The sequence below is a fragment of the Hipposideros armiger genome, unplaced genomic scaffold, assembly GCF_001890085.2.
Source record: "Hipposideros armiger isolate ML-2016 unplaced genomic scaffold, ASM189008v1 scaffold_1037, whole genome shotgun sequence".
NCBI classification, from domain to species: Eukaryota; Metazoa; Chordata; class Mammalia; order Chiroptera; family Hipposideridae; genus Hipposideros; species Hipposideros armiger.
In genome coordinates, this window is record NW_017732387.1 from 157,728 (window position 1) to 177,651 (window position 19,924).

Consider the following 19,924-nt stretch of genomic DNA (forward strand, 5'->3'; position numbering starts at 1 on the left):
CCTTCCTCCTCCTCCTCTTCCCCCCTCCTCCTCCTCCTCCTCTTCCCCCTCCGCCTCCTCCGCCTCCTCCTCCTCCTTGTATAAAGTACATATGGCATTACCAATTTTAAGATCAAAGTGAATTAAAATCAGCCTGCTTTTTGGGATAACTTCACTACATCACTTGAGATAATTGTCTATACCTTGTATACTCTATATCAGAACTGGGAAACTCTGATTGCCCTAGGAAGAATTCACTAGTCACAGAACTATCTTTTTTTCTGTTAAAACAGCTATGTTATTCAGCATTAACAAATCATATGAAATGCAAATAGCCCCAGTTTCTCAGTTACTCACCTCAGTGAGAGAGCTTTTGAGTAGCTCAGTGCAGTGGAGGAAGAAGGTAAAGCAGAAGCTAGAGAGGTGTTATTCTCCTTTAGGTAGAAGTGAAACCTTAAAAACTTAGGATATACTGTGAACTCCAGGATTATTTCAAGGTAAGAACTTGAAAATCAGAACAGAAACTATTTTTGTCCTCTAATGTATTTTTGATACTTTCCATCTGATAATGGAACATTAGAATGGGAAAAAATATGATAAGGGGAGTCATTAAATGATTTGCTGAAGCCAAAAACATAAACCTATTCAAACTGAAAATATTTTAGTATCTAACTAAGGTTAATTAAGTGAGATAGCAGGTACAGTGGAAATATCCAGAGTTGGTTCTTAAACCCAGGGAGTTCATTAATTAGCTGCTCTAACTTGGAAATTTTATTTTGAGCTATTTAAGCCTCTTTTTCTTTATTTGTACAACAAATAATACATGATGCTTACTTTTATTTGTACACTGTACAATTTGTACAATGATTGTAATAATGCTTTTCCTACTTAATTTTTGGAGTTCTAGTGAGTAAATAACCTATGTAAAAACATTTGAAAAATAAAACATACCATCTATTAATGTGAGGCATTTATTTTTATTGGATTAGTTATATGTGCAACTAAGTTATTTGTTCAATATTTGTCATGTAATGGTATTGAAAGAGATATAAAAGAGTATACTCTCTATTCTCACCAAGCTTTTAATCAGTTAGGGGGTAAAAACTATTGTAAATAGCAATAAAGTACCATAAGAGCTATAAGGAACTTACTATTGATGTTTCAAAGGCTAAGAGATAGTTTCAGCCTGGGACAATTTGAGATTTCATCACAAGATTATATTTGAGGAAGGTCTTTAAAAACTGCTATAATTTCAGCATATCTATATTGATGAGGATGAGGGTAGGAGCATTTCAGGTGTAATAGCAACATGAAAAAAGCATAATTGTGGAAAATTTGGGGCTATATTTAGAGAAAAATGGTTTACATTTTGGCTGAAACATAGAACACTAGAAGGGTATTTTCCAAGAAGTAAGGTTCCTAGGAGCCAGATAATAGAGAGCTTTGAAAGTCACAGTAAGAAGTCTGTAGAGGGCCGGCCGAGTGGTGCATTGGTTAAGAGTTGGTTTGGAACACCAGCTCTGAGCAGCAGGACCCCCTGTTTGGATCCCACATGAGGGTCAGTGACACTTTGCCCTCTACAGCTGAGATGGTGAACAATAGCTTGACCTGGAGCTGGGCTGCCATGAGTCGCCAGCGACAACGTAGGCTGCAGTGGGGCTGGCCGGCAGTTGGCCTGAGCTTTTGTGAGCTGCCATGAGCTGCCGTGAGCCACCATTCAATGGCCAGCAAGCGATTGCCTCACCTGGGAAGAGCACAATGATAATACCAACAAGGGCCAGTGAAGCAACGTCCTCCACAACTAGACTGAAGAACAAAAGGACAGCAACTTGTCTGTTCCCCTTCTCCCGATTCCCCAGCGCTGTTCCCCTCCACCAATTCCCAAAAAAAAATCTTTAAAAAAAAAGACATCTATAGAGTGTCATTGAAGGATTTTTGAGCAGAATAGTGATATGAAGTGTGTGTAGGCAATTTAAGCAACTTTTCGAGAGAACATATTCTTAGATGTATTAGGTTTGTGAAGATTTTTAAATGATTTTATGAAGGAACCTATACATCCAAGCTGAAGTCTGTGTTAGGAGAGAAATGGGTAAATAACATAAGGACAAAAATCTTTCATTGGGAAGTTCTAAATGTATTTTGGTGTGTGAATGAGTACTGAACAGTACTAGTAGTTTTTATGAGAGAATCTTGGGGCATAACTTACTAAGTAAGTTCACATAACTTACATGTGAAAACAATTACAGAGTTGCTGAGTAAGACTCAATAAATAAAAAAACTTCACCTAGACAGAATTTCAATAGCAAGGGAGGTAGAGGGAATATCTTTACAAGCAGGTAAATTAGAACTTTCAGGCTAATTTGCTTTAAGTAAGTACCACAAGATCCCAAGGAAATTATATGATGACAGATCAGAATCACTAACCCTTTAACAGCATTTGCCATAATAACTAATCATCAATATTTGTCCATAGGGAAAAAAGAATAAGTCAAATATAAATAAATCAAATCCAGATGCTTAATGGGACCCAGGAACCAGAACAGAAAACTGACTTATTAAATAGCTTCCTTATATTTACTTTACGTGTTATTCACTTTTGTAAAGAGGCAATTTGAATCCTACTTTCCATTTTCATTTCAAAGAGAGGGCATAGAAGAGTGAAACCCACAAACAATCCTAGTCATTCTTTATTAAAGCCAATGTTGGCAGCCACGTTCAGATATTTTTGCAAGCCATAATCACAAAGAGAGCGGGGCGAGGGCAGAGGAGAGAGAGAGAGAGAGAGAGAGAGAGAGAGAGAGAGAGAGAGAGAGAGAGAATTCAGTTCCATTCTTTTCCCCAAAACATTTACTTTGATTTTAAAATATTTCAGCCCTCAACAAGTGTATGGTCCATGGTGGAGGGGAAGAAGAACTGCAGCAATAATATACTACTTGATATCATAAGTACTTATAGATAAACAATGAAAAGTGATACTCGCTTTAAAAGGAGACGACATCTGGGATGGATTTGGGAATGAAGGACAGAACTGAGGAGAGGGTAATAAGATTCAGGGTTGGAGAAGAGGTCTTGAAGAAGACGACTTTCCAGATGGGTTTTGATAGACAGGTAAAATTCCAGCAGAAATGTGAGGGCAGGGTGAATGTTTCCAGAGCAGGGAATGGAATGAACAAAGGTGAGGGTGGGAGGGAAGCAAAATGCTCACTTTGTTCAAGAAACAGAGAGTAGTACAGTGTGTCTGGAACACAGGTGGGAGGAGGTGGGTAGTGGGAGATAAAACTATAAAAGTAGAATGGGACTGTCCTAAGGAGGCCCTTGAACATCAAGGCTAGGAGTTTGAACCTAACCTTGGAACTGGATTATAAAAGATTTTTAAAAGATTCTAAGTTACAAATCAAATGCCATTTTATTGCTGAGATCATAAATTCCACAATAAGGTACAAGTTGATTTTATTTCTTCATAATATTTCTATCAAAGTTCTGGTAATGCATTTAAGAGTCTTTAAATAACTAAGAATTAATCAACTTATTACCCAGTGATGGAGCCTCATATATTTTGATACAAAACAATCAATAAAGTTTATGAGGAAAATGTAAAAACGAATCCTGAACAGCAACAAAAAAAAATCTCCCTTCTTGATAAGCAACATAATATTTTAAAAGCATTGAAATGTTCATTTACATTATTTATTTATGCTCTGGCTTAAGTTCCAAAAGATTTTAGTTGGTTCATAATGGGAGCACATATAAGAAAAGGATCATGAAGTATAAATAAGGATCAGATATTGGAGACTGTGACATAAATAAGAGTCAAATGTATAGACTATGAATATACAGTATAGTGTGGTGGTTACAAGTATAGACCTGGAACTAGACTGCTAGGTTGAAATCCCAGTTCTACCACATACTAGCTGTATGAACTTGAGCAAGTCACATAACATCCCTGTGCCTTGGTTATCTTATCTGTAAAAATGAGAATGATTTTTGAACTTTACTTTCTAAAGTTTAAAATTAATTCAGTAGGTTAAGGGAGATAGATAGTTCCAGAAAAGCTATGAAACTCACATCATGTGCCCAAAAGAATGGAAAATGCATTTTGATTAAGGGAGCTCATTTTTCATCTTTTTCTCCTCAGACATTTGCTCTGTCAAAAAGTGAGGTTCTGGGAAAATTATACAGATTGACAGACAGAAGGATAGATACATCCATACATATATAAAACTCTTTCATTCAAGCTGTTGTATTAAAGGTTTATGAATTTAATTCTCCTTCTACCGAAATAGTCACTCTAAATGTATACTTTGAGAGTTTGTGGCTTCATTTTTTTGTTCCATTCCTATTTGCCCATTATAACTGATCACATAAGTTTGCAGCACTGTGCTCACACATTTGTATCACCATGAATATCTTTGAATGTGATAATTTCAGAGGTAATTCTATATTTAAATGAGCAGGTTGAATATATAGATTTGCAGTGTCCAGCAGACCTCTCTACAATGTTCTTTATCTGTGCTGCCCAATTCAGTAGCCACTAGCTACATGTGGCTGTTTGAGCACTTAAATTGTGGCTAGTGCCACTGAGAAACTGCATATGTATTTAACTTCATTTGATTTTAATTAATTTAAATGTAAATAGCCACATGCTACCCTATTGAAGGTGCAATTCTAAGGGAAACATTTGGTAATAGGCAGGCTGCAAGCAAGCTTTCATGTTCAGAGTCACTACATTTTAAAAAGGAAAAAGAAAATAAATCACAGACTAAAAAGTCTCCATCTCAAATATTGAGGCTCAAGTTCAAAGACTCTAAGAGTATGAGAAGTTCCAAATATCCTTCTTAAGGATATTTATACCTGTAAACATTATAAATATATTCCTGCTGTTCCAGTCTTTTGATCATATACCATGAGTATTAGAAAATTGTTTTAATGTTTTTCCTCATTAGTGTTTCTTAGCTAGTAGAGACCTAATAAGCTTTTCAAGCATGTGTTTACCTAATCTTTCTAGTGTGAAGTGAATTCTTACTTTATAGACTAATCATTTAGTTTATTAACTTATTTTGACTATGCACCTAGGAGCTTTTGTGGTTATATTTTTATAAATTAATAAGACTAACGGAAAGAATTATTAAGTGCTAACTCTGTGCTAGACATTGTGCTGGATACCTTCATATGTTATCTCATTCAATACTCACTACAACCCAGAAGGAAGGTGCCATATTTCCCTATGTATAAGACGCTCCCATGTATAAGACGCACCTTAATTTTGGGGCCCAAAATTTGAAAAAAAATGTATTACATAAAGTTATTGAACTCAAGTTTTATTCATCATAAAATTGTTACAACTCCTCATCACTGTCAAAACTCCGAACTATTAGCTTGTCCTCATCTGTGTCTGATGACGAATCACTGTCTTCATAGATTGCCTCATCCTCAGCGGGAAATGCAAGTAAAAAAATCTACAACCACTGTATAAGACACACCTAGTTTTTAGACCCCCAATTGTTCAAAAAACGGTGTGTCTTATACATGGGGAAACACAGTATTATTAGCCTCACTTTACAAATAAGAACACTGAGGTCTTGAGAGGTCAAGTAATTTATTCTAGGTAATATAGCATTAACACTATATGTCAGGCACAGTGTTGTGTGTTTTCCACCATTCATTACTGCATTTGACTGTAACAGCAATCCAATGAGTTAAGCATTATTGCCCCATATTACTGATGAGGCAACTGAGGAATATAGCTAGGAAGCCCTCAAACCAGGAATTAAGCCCAAGAAATTTAAAACTGAAGCCTATACTCTTAGCCACTACACTAGACTGTTCATAGTTTGGTTCTGCCAAAGTCTTCCCCATCACTGCATATTTATTATTTGCAGCTTTCCCTGAGACATTCCACACAGATTCATTTGTATGGCCATTATTTCTACACAATGTTCTCTGTGATTGATCTTTAGACTGTGTAAAATATGAACCTATTCAGTCAATAGCTATTGATTTTCATTTTCCTATTGATAGCTCTGATCAAAGAGTTCAAGACCTTCATGCAGCAGATACAGGCAAGATGGTGAGACTGCTAGGAATGAGAATTAGGTAATAAAACAGAGATTACATACGCAGTACAGGACTTTGTTCTGTAAAAATTTGGAAGCTTGTTGAAACGAACATGGGATTATTTTATGTTGTCTAATTTAAATTTTAAAACTTTACTTAAAAACAAATAATATTATGTTCAATGGAAGAAAACATGGGAGCTTTGTGGATACTCTTGTCAGTCCTGATGACTATGAAAATCACTGAATGTAATAATAGTGACTTAGGAACATTCTAGACCAAACAGTTTCCAAAGGGGCAATTGCTTTACAAACCACCTTATATTTATGCTGACAGAATTCACCGAGGCAAACTGCCATTTGAATAAATTTCCTGAATAGAATGATGGATGCTTTTGTTAGAACCTTTCAAAGCCAGTAGCATGGTTAAACACCTGCCTTAGGTTATTGTTGAGATGTTGTTCTGAACTTTGTACAGAAAGAAACATGTAAATTATAATACTCTCTCTTTAAATGAAGCAAACACTTCCTTAATTAAAATATGTGATTCTGTTCTCATAAAAAGAAAGCAACAGAAATTACTAGAATGTGCTAGTAATAGAACTATTGGTTGTCAGAAAATTCATGACGTATTTTTTCTGTTTTTCATTGCAAAAATGCGTTATTACTTTCCCAATAACCCAATACTTCCCCTCATCCCTCCCATCCAACAGAAATTCTCATTTAAGAGATCCATTCTAGGATCATTTCTCTTCTTTTCCTGAAGGAAACTAGGAAAGAAAAACAAAGTATACAGTCTCTTTATAGTGCATGCTATTTGTCTTTAAAAAACGAGAGTATATATGCTCCACTGGAAGTAAAAAAAGGATAGCTATTTAAATAGCTGTTGGTATGACGGAAAAGCTAGTTCAAATAGACTTGTTTAGAAAGGTTTTCACTTTTAAATGGGTTTTAAGAGCATGGCAAATCTCCCAGTTGTTTTATCATGAATCGTCAAGAAAAATGTGGATCACAACAGTTAAAGGACAAGTTCACCTCCCTTCCCCTTGCCCCATACCCCTCCCCTTTCACACACACACACACACACACACACACACACACGCACGCACGCACGCACGCACGCAGCTTGTGAGTGCCATTCACTGAAAACAGCCCCAGCAATTTATCAGACCTCCCTTAAACAAGAGACAAAGACAACTGGCATGGGCATTTTCACCCAGCAATTAGCTGCATTCACAATTTCTATACCTTCATTTAATAGTAAGCACAAAAGAGATGACCAAAGCTGAAAACGTGGGCCTCTTTATCCTATGACCGCATTCCTTTTTCAGGCAGCATACTTCCCTGAACAATCATTCACTTTAGTGACCGCTCCCATGAACATACCACGCCCTTGAACAACAATTTATCAAAGCAACACATCCCTCCTCACAGAACAGGAAAATTTTCTGATAGTGTATAGAAATCCTGGCACAGTAAGGGAGCTATCCACAATGTTTGTAACAAATAAAAAGGAAAAAAAATCATATAACAAAGATAAGCCCAAGCTGGGTAATTATTGAGAGTAGAGGCTATTTATAAACACACATTCTCCCCTGGGCTGCTCTCTAGAGTTGAATTTGGTTTCAAGTTTCAAATTATAAAGCGTGGTAACCCCTAGAACACATACATTAAAAGGTCCCTTCTTACACCAAGCCTTGTTTTATTCAATAAAATAATCGATGGCCAAAGCACAAAATAATATTTTAAAATAAAATATGAGTCACCTACAGACTAGATCCTATATGTCTGTCCTTATTGTGGCCTCTCCCTGGATAAGAAAATTGTATTTATTCAGATAATCACAATGCTTCCTATGTAATAAGCACTTAATAAATATCTGTTCAATGAATGACTGCTATTAAAAATATTTTATTTATTTTGATCCATTTCTCTCTCACACAGCAGAGCTCCTCTGAATACATGAAAAAGATCTTGAACTTCATGCAAAGCTAAATTAATGGAAGGGAAAAATATATATCCAATGAGTAATTCACATCAATGCTGTTCACTTAAGGTGGTATTTAATTTCGAGTTATGATGGTAGGTTAATATTTAAGCTTTTTAAAGTTTAAGCGATAAGGATTTTTTTGTTTTGTTATGTAGTTTCTAGAACTCCATTTATTTGTAATATCACATTCAGTTCTAAAATGCATCTATGACTTTGATCATACTTGTGTTTGATTTTACCTGTTTATATGGATAAACCTAGTAATTTTAATTCTACCATCAATTTAGACAATTCTACTAGCAACTGGTTTTCTACATTAAATGTTTTCTGAGGAACACTCTATCAATCAGAAAAAATAATAACTGAGAGATTCTATATTTTATGAATGATCAAATATAGGCAAGAAGCAAAGCAACATTATATCTGGAGAAATTTAAAATATGTTTACATAATTTTAGCACACAAGAAAGCAATAGAGGAAAATTGTGTATCAAAAAGCCAGAAATAGGAGATACTAAAGTGCTGCAAAAAGCATTTGGTTGAATCTAAAATGTCTGCTACAGAAGCTGCAATTAAGATTCAGGAACCAATGCAGAGTGGCATCAATTTCGGTTTCTCGAAGGGAACATGCAATATATATATTTAAATTTTATGAATTCTCTGAATGTCATCCAAACACCAAAATGCTAAAAAAACAATTAAGGTAAAAGTTTAATGGAATTCATGATGACCAACAATTGATTATAATACCCATCCATATTCTTAGGTGCCATGGTCACAAAGTCTAGCATCGGATTAATTGCTACATACCAACCGAAAATGTCTTTGAAACATGGCATATTATGGAGAGACTTTATGAAAATATAAAACAAGCTAAAACAGGATTTTGAGTAATATTTACTGCTTGCTTGTGCTTTGCATGGTACACAATGCTGCCTGCCGCCACATCTTACCCATTTGGTTAGCATGAAGGTAATTTCATATGAAATCTAGGTCCTACTTTACACAATGCCATCCTGACAATAAACAAGGAGAAAGCAAAATAAAATAGAAGAGTTTTCTAGTCATATTCTTTGTGGTAACTATCTAAAAGCTTTCTTGGCAAATTATCTTTTAGTGGATTTGTGAATGCCCTTTGACATCTAACTCAGTTTGAAATATTATAGCCAAATTTCCTCTTTTCTTGTTTCACTAAGGGAATGAAGCTTTTTATTTTTTTCCTTTACCACAAAACTAGAACCTCACCTCCCTCATCCTCACCTAGCCTTTATTTTTCTTTCTTTTCAATTATAAATAACTTCAGACTTCACAACAACCTCCGTTCCAATCTCATCTGTTTCTGTGGCCATACTTTCTGTCCCTAAAGTTCTTTGTAAAGTCCTCTATGGAGAACTACGTTTTAGGAGGGAGATAGTCTTGTAAGGATCACTTTAACAAATATCAGGTAGTAAGAAGGAAAGTCTTGTAAAATGCTCAACCAGCTTGGTCAAGGATTATTAAAAAGGCAAGCTGAACTAAGGAGCATACAATAAAATGTGATCTGAAGTCAATTGTTCTGAAGTCAATATTTATAATTTGCCAAATTTCTGCTATTACATTTTTATCTATTCATCTTTCTTTTACTAACAAGTTGATAAGAAAATAAGTTAATTGTTTAAATAACTATGACCAATGAGGTGATTTTAGCATGGCTATGATAATAGTAACTGTTGTTTTTGACCTTTGTATTGTTTTGGGGCTACTAAGAAACATAGGTGACACACACTTTGTTGTTCATTAGCATCTAATACAGGACATTGGAATGTACATCTGTATTATTATCACTTATACAAACTAGTATTTTTAACCTTATATTTTTATTCTCTTTAATTTCAATATAGGTATAGAGTTTTTCTCAACCAAGAAATTATTCACAGTAAATCCTGGATTTTTCTTCATATTTTTTTTCCTCAACAAGCTAGGGGTGAAATATTAATAAAAGAATAAGATTGTGGCCTTTGTAGTTGTTGGGTTATATTTTATTTTTTAAAATTCTTTAAAAAATAGTTTCATTACTTTAGAAATGTTGCTTTATAACTTATTTTAAATGGTAGTTTGGGGGAAAATAATCCATATTATTTCAGATTGGTATGATAATATTCCAATTTTTTGAGCTCTTCACAGTACAAATTGTATCTTGAAAGCATAATTTCAGTTTGGACAGAAGTTTCTAGAAAGCTTAAAGACATGAAAATCAATGCAAAGAGAGTCAAAGAATAAAACATGGAGTTGTTAATTTTATATACTCTTGCAATATTCCTTTGTATTCATTGGCATGATTATTAGCACAATACCAATGCTGAAATAACCCCTTTAAAAACAAATTTATTTCATTTCAAAGGGTGTCTTAGAGCTCCACCCTTTTTAGCTTTTATATAACAGTTGCTTACATCTTGCCATCCCTAATCCTGTATCCAGTCTTTCAATACTCTTTCTACAAATATTCATAAATTATTCACCTTAGCTATACAGGAGCCAATGTGTCATTTTGGGAAGATGAAACACATATGGCAATTCAAACAGAGATTTGTGCTGGTCATTTATCCTGGACTAGCATACTATTTGTTAAACACAAATATTTGCTCATCACTCTATATATGCCATTGTTCCTAAACCACCATTTTTCATATAAAAAATCTGTTTACTTCTGATATAAAGTGAGGCAGTGGAAACCTATTCTATAAAAATTACTGTATTCAAGTTGAGGATTGCTTTGCAGTAGGGGCAAAAGAATACCTCAGACCAGATATTCCAATTAAATCCAACAAAAAACGAGCCATCCTATGCTCTTGTTAGATTATGAAAATCATTGGAACTGGTAAACAAGCAACCACAGGCACTAGTAAATGAAAGAACAACCAAGACATAGAATTTGGGTGACTATACATTGCATATATAGCTGTAATCCACCAAGCGATAACACCTTTTATAACAGAGGCAGAGAAGCAGAAAAAAAAAGAAATTAAGTTCAAGGTTTCTCCTATCTACTCTCCTGGCACAGCTGTCTTTGTGGTACCTGGGAATGGTCGCTCCAAACCAAATTTTGGTAGGAGGAAGCACTTCTGAGAGGGGAGAGCACTTCCCGTGAGCCGATGGGGTCCAAGGCCTGAACCACCTTGTTCATGGGCCCACTGTAGGTCCTCACTCGCTCATACACTACATTTTTTTCTGGAGGCTGCTGGGCTTGGCTTGACTGATGGTAGCAGTGGTAATGCTGGGGCTGGCACTGCAGCACCTCTGAGGGCTGCTGAGTCCCACAGCTGCTGCTGCTGCTTGTCTCATTCCAATAGCTTGAGCTCATCATCTTCTCAGTGGTCAGCAAGGTGCTCTCTAGATGCTTTCCCTAAGGAACAAACAAAGGATAATGAAAGGAAGAGATAGGAAGGCAGGCAGACAAGCACACGTACAAGACTTTTATCAACCACCTCTGCCTATAGTGGTGCCAGAGAGAAATGAGTTACCTGAGCAGCAGCAGGAGCAGATCTGGCAGCTGTAGGGAAGGCAACAAAGTATTTGAGCGCGAATGGAAAGTGGAGCCACCCTGCGAGATTGCTCCAGGAAATGGTACGGACACGCCCCTGAGGGGTGGATTCACCAGACAGGTTTACCTGCCAGGAGAGGCCCTGCTTTGCCACGGAGATAGCTACAACACGGCCCAGTAGGTAAGGGAATCTGGAAAGAGCAGAAATGGGGAACTTTAGGGCTGAGGCCAGAGCTTCCAAGTTCACAGATTTGGAAGTTCACTTTTACTGAAAACTTATTAGAGAATGAAAAGTCACAGACGTCACACGAAAGTGGCTTTGACGTGGTTCTTTTGAAGTTTAGCAAAGGTATGACTACTATCATTCCAGAGTTCCAGACCAAAATATAAGGTATTAGCCTAGGGACATACTAATTCACAGATACATTTTCATTCTTTGCAAAACCCAGCTGATAATTGCAGTTAAGGGAGATTACTATGGGGTCTCTTTCTGGCAACTCTAATTTATGGACCTGTTTATCTTGCTCCAGGCCTAGCATGGCTTTCTAACTTACATTGAAGTAGATTTGTCTAAATGATTGAATCGACGTTTCTACATGGGGGATAGGTCAAGAAAAATCTAACAATTCCACAAATGCTTTGCATTTTAACATTTATATTCATTCTTTTGCATTTTTACAAAAGAATACACCCTGACTTTATTTGTGCTGTAGGAAACACTGAGTTTGATTGCCTTTTTAATATCTGGTTATTAAGGGAGCTGAAAGTCCTGAGAGGTGCCTTATCTGATATAATGAGATTCAAACGTGCTCAACACTTATATTTATTACTATTTGAAATTACAATCATAACTCCTACTTAACCCACCAGATCTTGCCTTGCAAGATACTTCAGTACCACTGAACTCTAGAATATTTACTGAGGGTGTCTTCAGAAGAGTGTCTTTCTATTGTGTGTATATATGCACCATAAAATCTAGCATACCACCATCTTTCTGGAGGGGAGGTGAATATCATAGAGCTGGCTAGCTAGCTTTTATTTGCTGAGTGAACCAAAAGGTAGGACTTACTGGTCACTCACTATAATTAGGTGCTTTGGGAGAAATTTTACATGGATTATCTGTCATCCTCACGACTTTATGAGGGTTGATAGGTGAGGAACTGAGGCACAGACACAGGTTGAAAAACTTCCTAAAGTTAGAAAATGAGTAAATGGTGGGTCTGGGATTTGAACATAGGGCAACTCATTTTAGAGTCAAAGCTCTTATCTATATTATACTGCTAGATAAATTTTAAAATTGTATTCTGCATCTGCTTATCTAATAAGTCATCTAGATGGAAAAATAAAAAAAAAGCAGTTTTGAACTGCTAGCTTGTAAGTGATTTTGAAAGGTATCTTTGGATATTTTATGGGAGAGAAGTATCCAAAATTCTGAAAATCAACCTTAAAAACTCTTTAAAATAATTTATTGAATGTTTGCATTTAAATTTGTGTGTTGTATGCAGAGCTTTCAAATCTAATCCTTGTTCATTTGAATGCTGTTCCTCAAGAATCAATAAAAAATTAATTAGAAACATATGACCTACCGAACAGCTTAGCAAAATATCAGAGCAAAAATTGGTTAATATCATTAGCAGTATCATTTTGAATAAGCTTTATGTGTGACCAGGGAATGGGTGTTAAGTGGGGTCACCTAGTCAGCTCTGACTGTTGAAATCTGAATTTAAAACACAAACACATGAACACATAAACACAGTGCTGTTAATATCTGCAGCCAAAAGGTGACCTAGTAAATAAAGTAAGAGATTGACATGATGAATAAAAATCCCTTCTTCAGTTAAATGGTGATCATACCATCCCTCCACATTTCTTTGTTTTATGGTATTTTGAAGGCAGCCACCCAAATGCAGCTGGGCAAAAATTAATGTGTGAAACCTACCCTCATTCAATACTTGAACCTCATCCATCAGGGTTCCCCATCTCTCATGAAGGAAAGAGCTTGAAGCTCATGGATAGTATATAAGAAATGAGGTTAGTCGCAGTCTGGAAGACAAATCACATTTAACTGTGAAGCTCATGTTGATCACCCTTGTTCACCTCAGAGAAGTTAATCAATCATTCTCACCAAAGTTTCTACTCCTTCTGTGAGAATTTATTTGTACCTTCAAGATCTGCCTCTGCAATTGTTTTATTTCTTCTTTATATAGATGATGCCAATACTCACCTATTTTTTATTAATAAATATCTATAAATATATTTGACTGTTTTATCATAGTACTTGCCCTGTTTTCTTCTTAAAGTCCAAGGGATTGACACTGCATTTTGCAAGCTTCATGATTATGTTTCCCTTCTTACATTGGTGGATAGGGTAGTAAGAGTTGATTCCTTGTTCTCAGCTCCAGACTCATTCAGAGAATCCTTAATTATATTTCTGACAGTTATTGTGTTTCATTCAGTAATATAGGTATTTTGTGTTTAGTACTAAAAACAAAAAACCTCATTTATAATGATAGATTTTATTTCCCCTTAGAACTGATATCCCTTGAGAAGCTATTCAGTTCTAACAGATTTTTAAAAATCTTTATTGTTTCTGATTATTAAAATAATTAATGCTTTAAAAATTCAAATAACTAAAGACATAAATAAAGTAGAAAATAAAAATTCCCATATTGATGTTTGGAGTAAAGGATGAAGTGAGGATCAGGAATGTCTACCCTATACATTATTGGCAAAAAACCAAACCAAACCAAAACAAAAACAGTGATTTACATTTTCACTAAGCAGTTTTGAAAGCCATCTGAAAAAGTCCTGATTTCACCTACTTCATAAGATTGTTATTAGGATCAAATGTGAAAGTGCCTGTTAATTGTATTACACTATCTGGATTTAAGATTTTTAAATGTATTATTCAAAGACGGTGTGGTGTGATTTTTGTGGCTTTGAAAAACAAATGTGAGTTTCCCAAGAGGCTATAGGCTTGGTTTTTTTAAAGCTTAATGTAAAATACATCATTAATTTATCAAAATTGATGTACAGAATTATCTTAAAATATTAAACAACATAGGTAACTATAAATTTAGTATCAAATGAATTTCATCAGCATCAGTAGTGGAGTTTTTGTGTGTATAAATAATCTTGTACTCCACCTCCTGTTTTATGAGGATGACATTCAAATCTATCTCTAGTCTTGGCCCACTGCTTGAGGCTAATGGTATAATGTCAAAGTATAGGTAAAGTGGTTACTTAAGTCTTTCTACTTCTGCCTTCTCTCTGATAAAGGAAAAGCACATTCACAAGGAAAGGGTCAACAAGCATTGGTCAGAGGGAGTGAAGCCTAAGATAGCGAGATGGTTGTATGAAAGCACTTACGTTTCACTAAATAAGTCCAAGTTACTTGATCCAGCAGAACCCCATTCCAGTCTTCTGACAGAACTTGAAGTTGAGCTTGCTTAACTGCTGTTGGGAAACTTCAGACTGGGCAGTGTTTCAGAATATCAGATCTGAAAAAAATTATTGTCTTGATTAAAAAAGAAATGAAAGGCAAAGTTTACAAACTGAACAGCTTAGTCTGACATCAATTCAAGTCAAAAGTCTCCATCAGATTATCAGGTGTCTGATGACACACATATTTAAAATAGAACTAGGTGACCCCTGAAAGACCTTTGATATCCCCTGTCTTGATTTCTGTCTCTATCCTTAAGTACATTTTAACTATGGCATTATTTTGCTCAGAAATAATTCCAATGTTCAAAGAGCCATACTAGAGAAAACCAGGCTTAGATTCTGAACAGAGTAAATAACTCTTTGGTGTTATTTGAATGCAGTTGAACATGCACCAAGCCTCTCTGATTCTGGCAGGTACCCAGGGATGTCTGAACCTTTCCTTTAAAAAAAAAACATTACTTTAGAGCAGCATTTATCACACTATGTCCTGAGTAACACTAGTCTACAATGTATATTCTACCTAGAATAGTGTTTTATGACCAAAGGAGTTTAAGAAATTTTTGGTTGAGTATAATTTGAGAAGTAGTTTTATTGACAATTATTTATTGTTAGTTTCAGGTGTACAGAACAATGCAATAGTTATCCTTTTCACCCTTCACACAGAAACAACCCCCCTCCCCCATCTACTGCCCTACGACCCCCGATATCATACTTATCTATTACAATTCCATTGACTCTATTCCCACTCTCTACTCCACGTCCCATGATTATATGTGTATATATAACTATAGTTGACATACAATATTTAAAGCCTTTCATGAACTAATGTGTACTGTGGTCTTCTAAATGGATCAATGATGTGTAGAGTTTTTCAAGTTTTATTGGTGATGGAGTATATTTTGTGTGGAATAACTTCAGTGACTTATGTTATTCAGATTTTTTTCTTCTTTATGCTTTTCCCTTCATATGCTTTAAACTAAACTCATAAAGTAAGTGGGAATTCATAGCTAGTTTATTATTCTACCAATATCATGAAAACATACTACAGGACGTTTGATCAGCCACATCACTATACCAGTGATACTCAAAGTAAGTTCCCTGAAACAGAAGCACCAGCTTCATCAGGGAAATTATTAAAAATGCAAATCTTTGGCCCCACCTGAGGTTTACTGAGTCATAAACTTTGGGGAGTGGGACCTAGCAATCTGTTTAACAAGCCCTCCTGATGATTCTTATGCACACTAAAGTTTGAAAATCCTTGAATTCTGGCAGTATGTTGGTGGCAGGCTTGGACAAAAGAAGAAAATGATAGTGCCAAAGAGATGATATTTCCAATGTATTAGGTAAAAATTTGTAAGCAGTTCAAGAATGTGTCATAAAAAGCCTATGAGGAAGAAGAGGTGGGCTACAACCCTGGATAAGAGTCAAATTTTTCTGCATAGATGGAGAAGTTAAGATGAGAACAAACTATAGTGTAGCATATTAGTTATAGGTATCTAAGATATTCTAATATTAAAAATAAAATATCTTTATTTTAATAAAAAGAATATAGGAGTATATCAGAATGTTATATAGTTCAGTGTTGATGAGTGTAGCTTTGCACTGAGATGGACCTATATTTAAATTTTGGCTCTAACACATCATAGTTGTGGACTGGTAAATCATGTTACATCTCTGAGCTTCTGTTATTCTTAATGAAGTGGATAATAGCCACTAACAAAGGGCTTGTTATGTAGGTTAGATAAAATACATGTAAAATGTTTAGCATGGAGTCTGGTACCTAGTAGCTACAAAATAAATGGCAATTATTAACATTGTGCTCTAGATTTGAGTTGGGATAAAGGAAGGAAGGGCTTGCCATGGTTTTGCACATAGAAATCTGCCTAGTAGAAAGTATTAAATGAGGGAATAGAAGTGGGGAAAGGCCAGATGACATTGTCACAGACAAAGCTCAATCATCTTTAAAAAAAGGAGATAGAATGAAACTTGATTGTAAGGCAGTCATTTATAATTTAAAAAGCTTGACTAGGATGGAAGAGCTTAGTTAAAAGATAAAGTCCTGTGATGTATGTTCTAGGTATCTGTGTTGTAATGCAGAGAAGTTATAAGGAGTAATTTTAAATGTAATCACATTATTTAAAATACATGTAAAAAATTACCCATAGCAAACAGAAGAAAGGAAATCCTAAACATAAGAACTGAAATCAATGAGATTAGGAACAGAAAAAGAACAGATAAAATCAATAAAGCCAAAAGATGGTTCTTTGAAAAAAATCAATAAAATTGATAATCCTCTAACAAGATAAAGAAAAAAGAAAATTAAAAAAACCAAAATTGTGAGTGAAAGAGGAGATATCACTACTGACACTACAGACATTAAAAAGATAATGAAGTACCCTATGAGCAACTTGATGCACATACATTCTTCAAATTAGAATAAATGTACCAATTACTTGAAAACCACAAAGTACTATAGCTTCCCCAAGATGAAATAGATAAATGGATTAACCTTGTATCTATAAAAGAACTAGAATTTATAATAATAAACCTCCCCAAAAGAAAAATCCTGAATTCCACCAAACATTAAGGAAAAATCAATATATTTTCTATACAATCTCTTCCACAAAATAGAAGAGGAACACTTCCTAATGTATTTTCTATGGCTAACATTACCCTGATACTAAAAACAGACAAAGACATTACAAGAAAAAAACTACAGAGCAACAACCCTCATGAACATAAACTCAGAATATTAACAATTAAAATCAAACAATCTATAAAAAGAAAAATATATTATGAACAAGTGGGGTTTATCCCAGGAATGCAAGACTAATTCAACATTATATAAAAAAGCAATCAATATAATTCACCATATTAACAAACCAAAAAAGAATTTAAAAAATACAGTCATCTCAGTAGATGCAGAAAAAGCACTTGACAAAATCCAACATTCATCCCTGATGAAAAACCTCTGTAAACTAGGAAAAGAAGAAAATTTCCTCAATCTGAATAAGGGCATCAACAAAAAACCTACAGCAAATATCATGTTTCATAGTGAAAAACTGAATGCTTTCCCCCTGCAATTAGAAACTAGCAAGGATGTCTACTCTTCTATTTAATATCATACATGAAGTTCTTTTTTTTTTACATTTTTATTAGTTTTAGGTGTACAAAACAATGCAATAGTTAGACATTTACGTCCTTCACAAGGTGATAAGTCCCCTCCCTCAATCTATTACCCCTCTGACATTGTATATAGCTGTTACAATTCCATTGACTCTATTCCCTATGCTGTAATGAAGTTCTTGACAACGGAAAAGGGGAATAAAATGAAATAAAAAGATTTAAAATTTGAAAGAAAAATAAAATAAAATTACCTGTATTCACATATGACATGATTGTTTTTGTATACAATCCCAAGGAGGCTATAAGAAACATTTTGGAACTAATAAGTGAATTTGGGAAGACTGCAGGATACAAGATGAACATACAAAAAGTCGTAGTATTTCTATGCATTACTAATAAAACATGTAAATTGAAATAAAAACAAACAATAACATTCACAATACTCCCCAATGAAATATTAAATTATATATCAATATATGAGTTGCATGCTAAAAATTACTAAATGCTAATGAAACAAATCAAATAAGGCTTAAATAAAAGAACAGATATTCTGTTCCCATGTTCATGGATCAGAAGATTCCATATAATTATGATGCCAACTCTCTCCAAATTGATCTATCAACTTAATGCAATACCAATAAAAATCCCAACAAGATTCTTTGTAGATATACACAAATGGATTTTTAAAATGATGTGGAAAGATAAAGATACTAGAAGAGCTAGCTAATTTAAAAATAAAAGGATCAAAGTTGGAGGACACACACTGTTCAATATTATGACATACTATATAAAGTTACAATAATCAATAAAGTGTAGTATTGACATCATATGTTATTTGTCTTTCTCTGTCTGACTTATTTCACTCAGCATAATACCATCTAGGTCCATCTATGTTCTTGCAAATGGTAAGGTTTTATTCTTTTTTATGACAGGGTAATATCTCATTGTATATCTATACCACAATTTTCTTTATCCAGTCATCTACTGATGGGCACTTGGGTTGCTTCCATATCTTAGCTATTGTAAATAGTGCTGCAATGAACACAGGGATGCATATATCTTTTCAAATTAGTGTTTTGGATTTCTTTGGGTAAATACCCAGAAGTGAAATTGCTGGGTCATAAGGTAGGTAGTTCTATTTATAATTTTTGAGGAACTTCCAAACCAGGCAAATAAACAAAAACAGAAACAGACTCATAGATACAGAGAACAAACTAATGGTTCCCAGAGAGGAGGGAAGGAGTGGGGAGTGGGGTGAAAAAGGTGAAGGGATTAAGAAATACCAATTGATAGTTACAAAATAGTCATGGGAGTTTAAAGTACAACATAGAGAATATAGTCAATAATGTTGTAACAACTATGTATAATGCCAGGTGGGTCCTAGACTAATCGGGGAATCACTGCATAAATTATATAAATGTCTAACCACTATGCTGTACACCTGAAACTAATATAAAATAATATTGAATGTCAACTGTAACTGGAAAAAAATAATTAAAAAAATGAAAGTATGATATTGGAGAAAAGATATATACATAGATAAATAGAATCAGAAGAGAGAGTCCAGACAGAGACCTACACAAATATGGTTGATCAACTTTTGACAAAGATGTAATGCCAATTCAACGGAGAAAGGTGAATTTTTTCAATGAATGGTGCTGGAACCATTGGATGTAAACGTGCAAAAAAGATGAATGGTGTAAATGTACCAAAGTTTCTTTGGTACATTTACACAATGGAGTATTATTCAGCTATAAAGAAGAAGGAAATAGTACCCTTTGCAACAATATGGATGGAACTAGAGAACATTAT

The 19,924-nt window shown here is 34.7% G+C and overlaps 1 protein-coding gene across 3 annotated transcripts in view; it reads right to left on the reverse strand.

Annotated features, from left to right (window-relative positions):
* Positions 1 to 15,039, reverse strand: part of POF1B (POF1B actin binding protein) — a 92,581-nt gene extending 77,542 nt beyond the window's left edge. For 2 of the 3 annotated variants that reach the window (XM_019631689.1, XM_019631687.1), the window contains exons 1-2: positions 11,523 to 11,643; positions 11,078 to 11,404 (exon numbers count right to left, since the gene is read on the reverse strand). In XM_019631689.1, coding sequence (XP_019487234.1) covers positions 11,078 to 11,365 — 288 coding nt within the window. In that variant the 5' untranslated portion in view covers positions 11,366 to 11,404; positions 11,523 to 11,643. Of the gene's footprint in view, positions 1 to 11,077; positions 11,405 to 11,522; positions 11,644 to 14,911 lie in introns of those variants that run through there. The other variant, XM_019631688.1, reaches the window with a different exon arrangement.
* Positions 15,040 to 19,924: the final 4,885 nt, after the last annotated feature.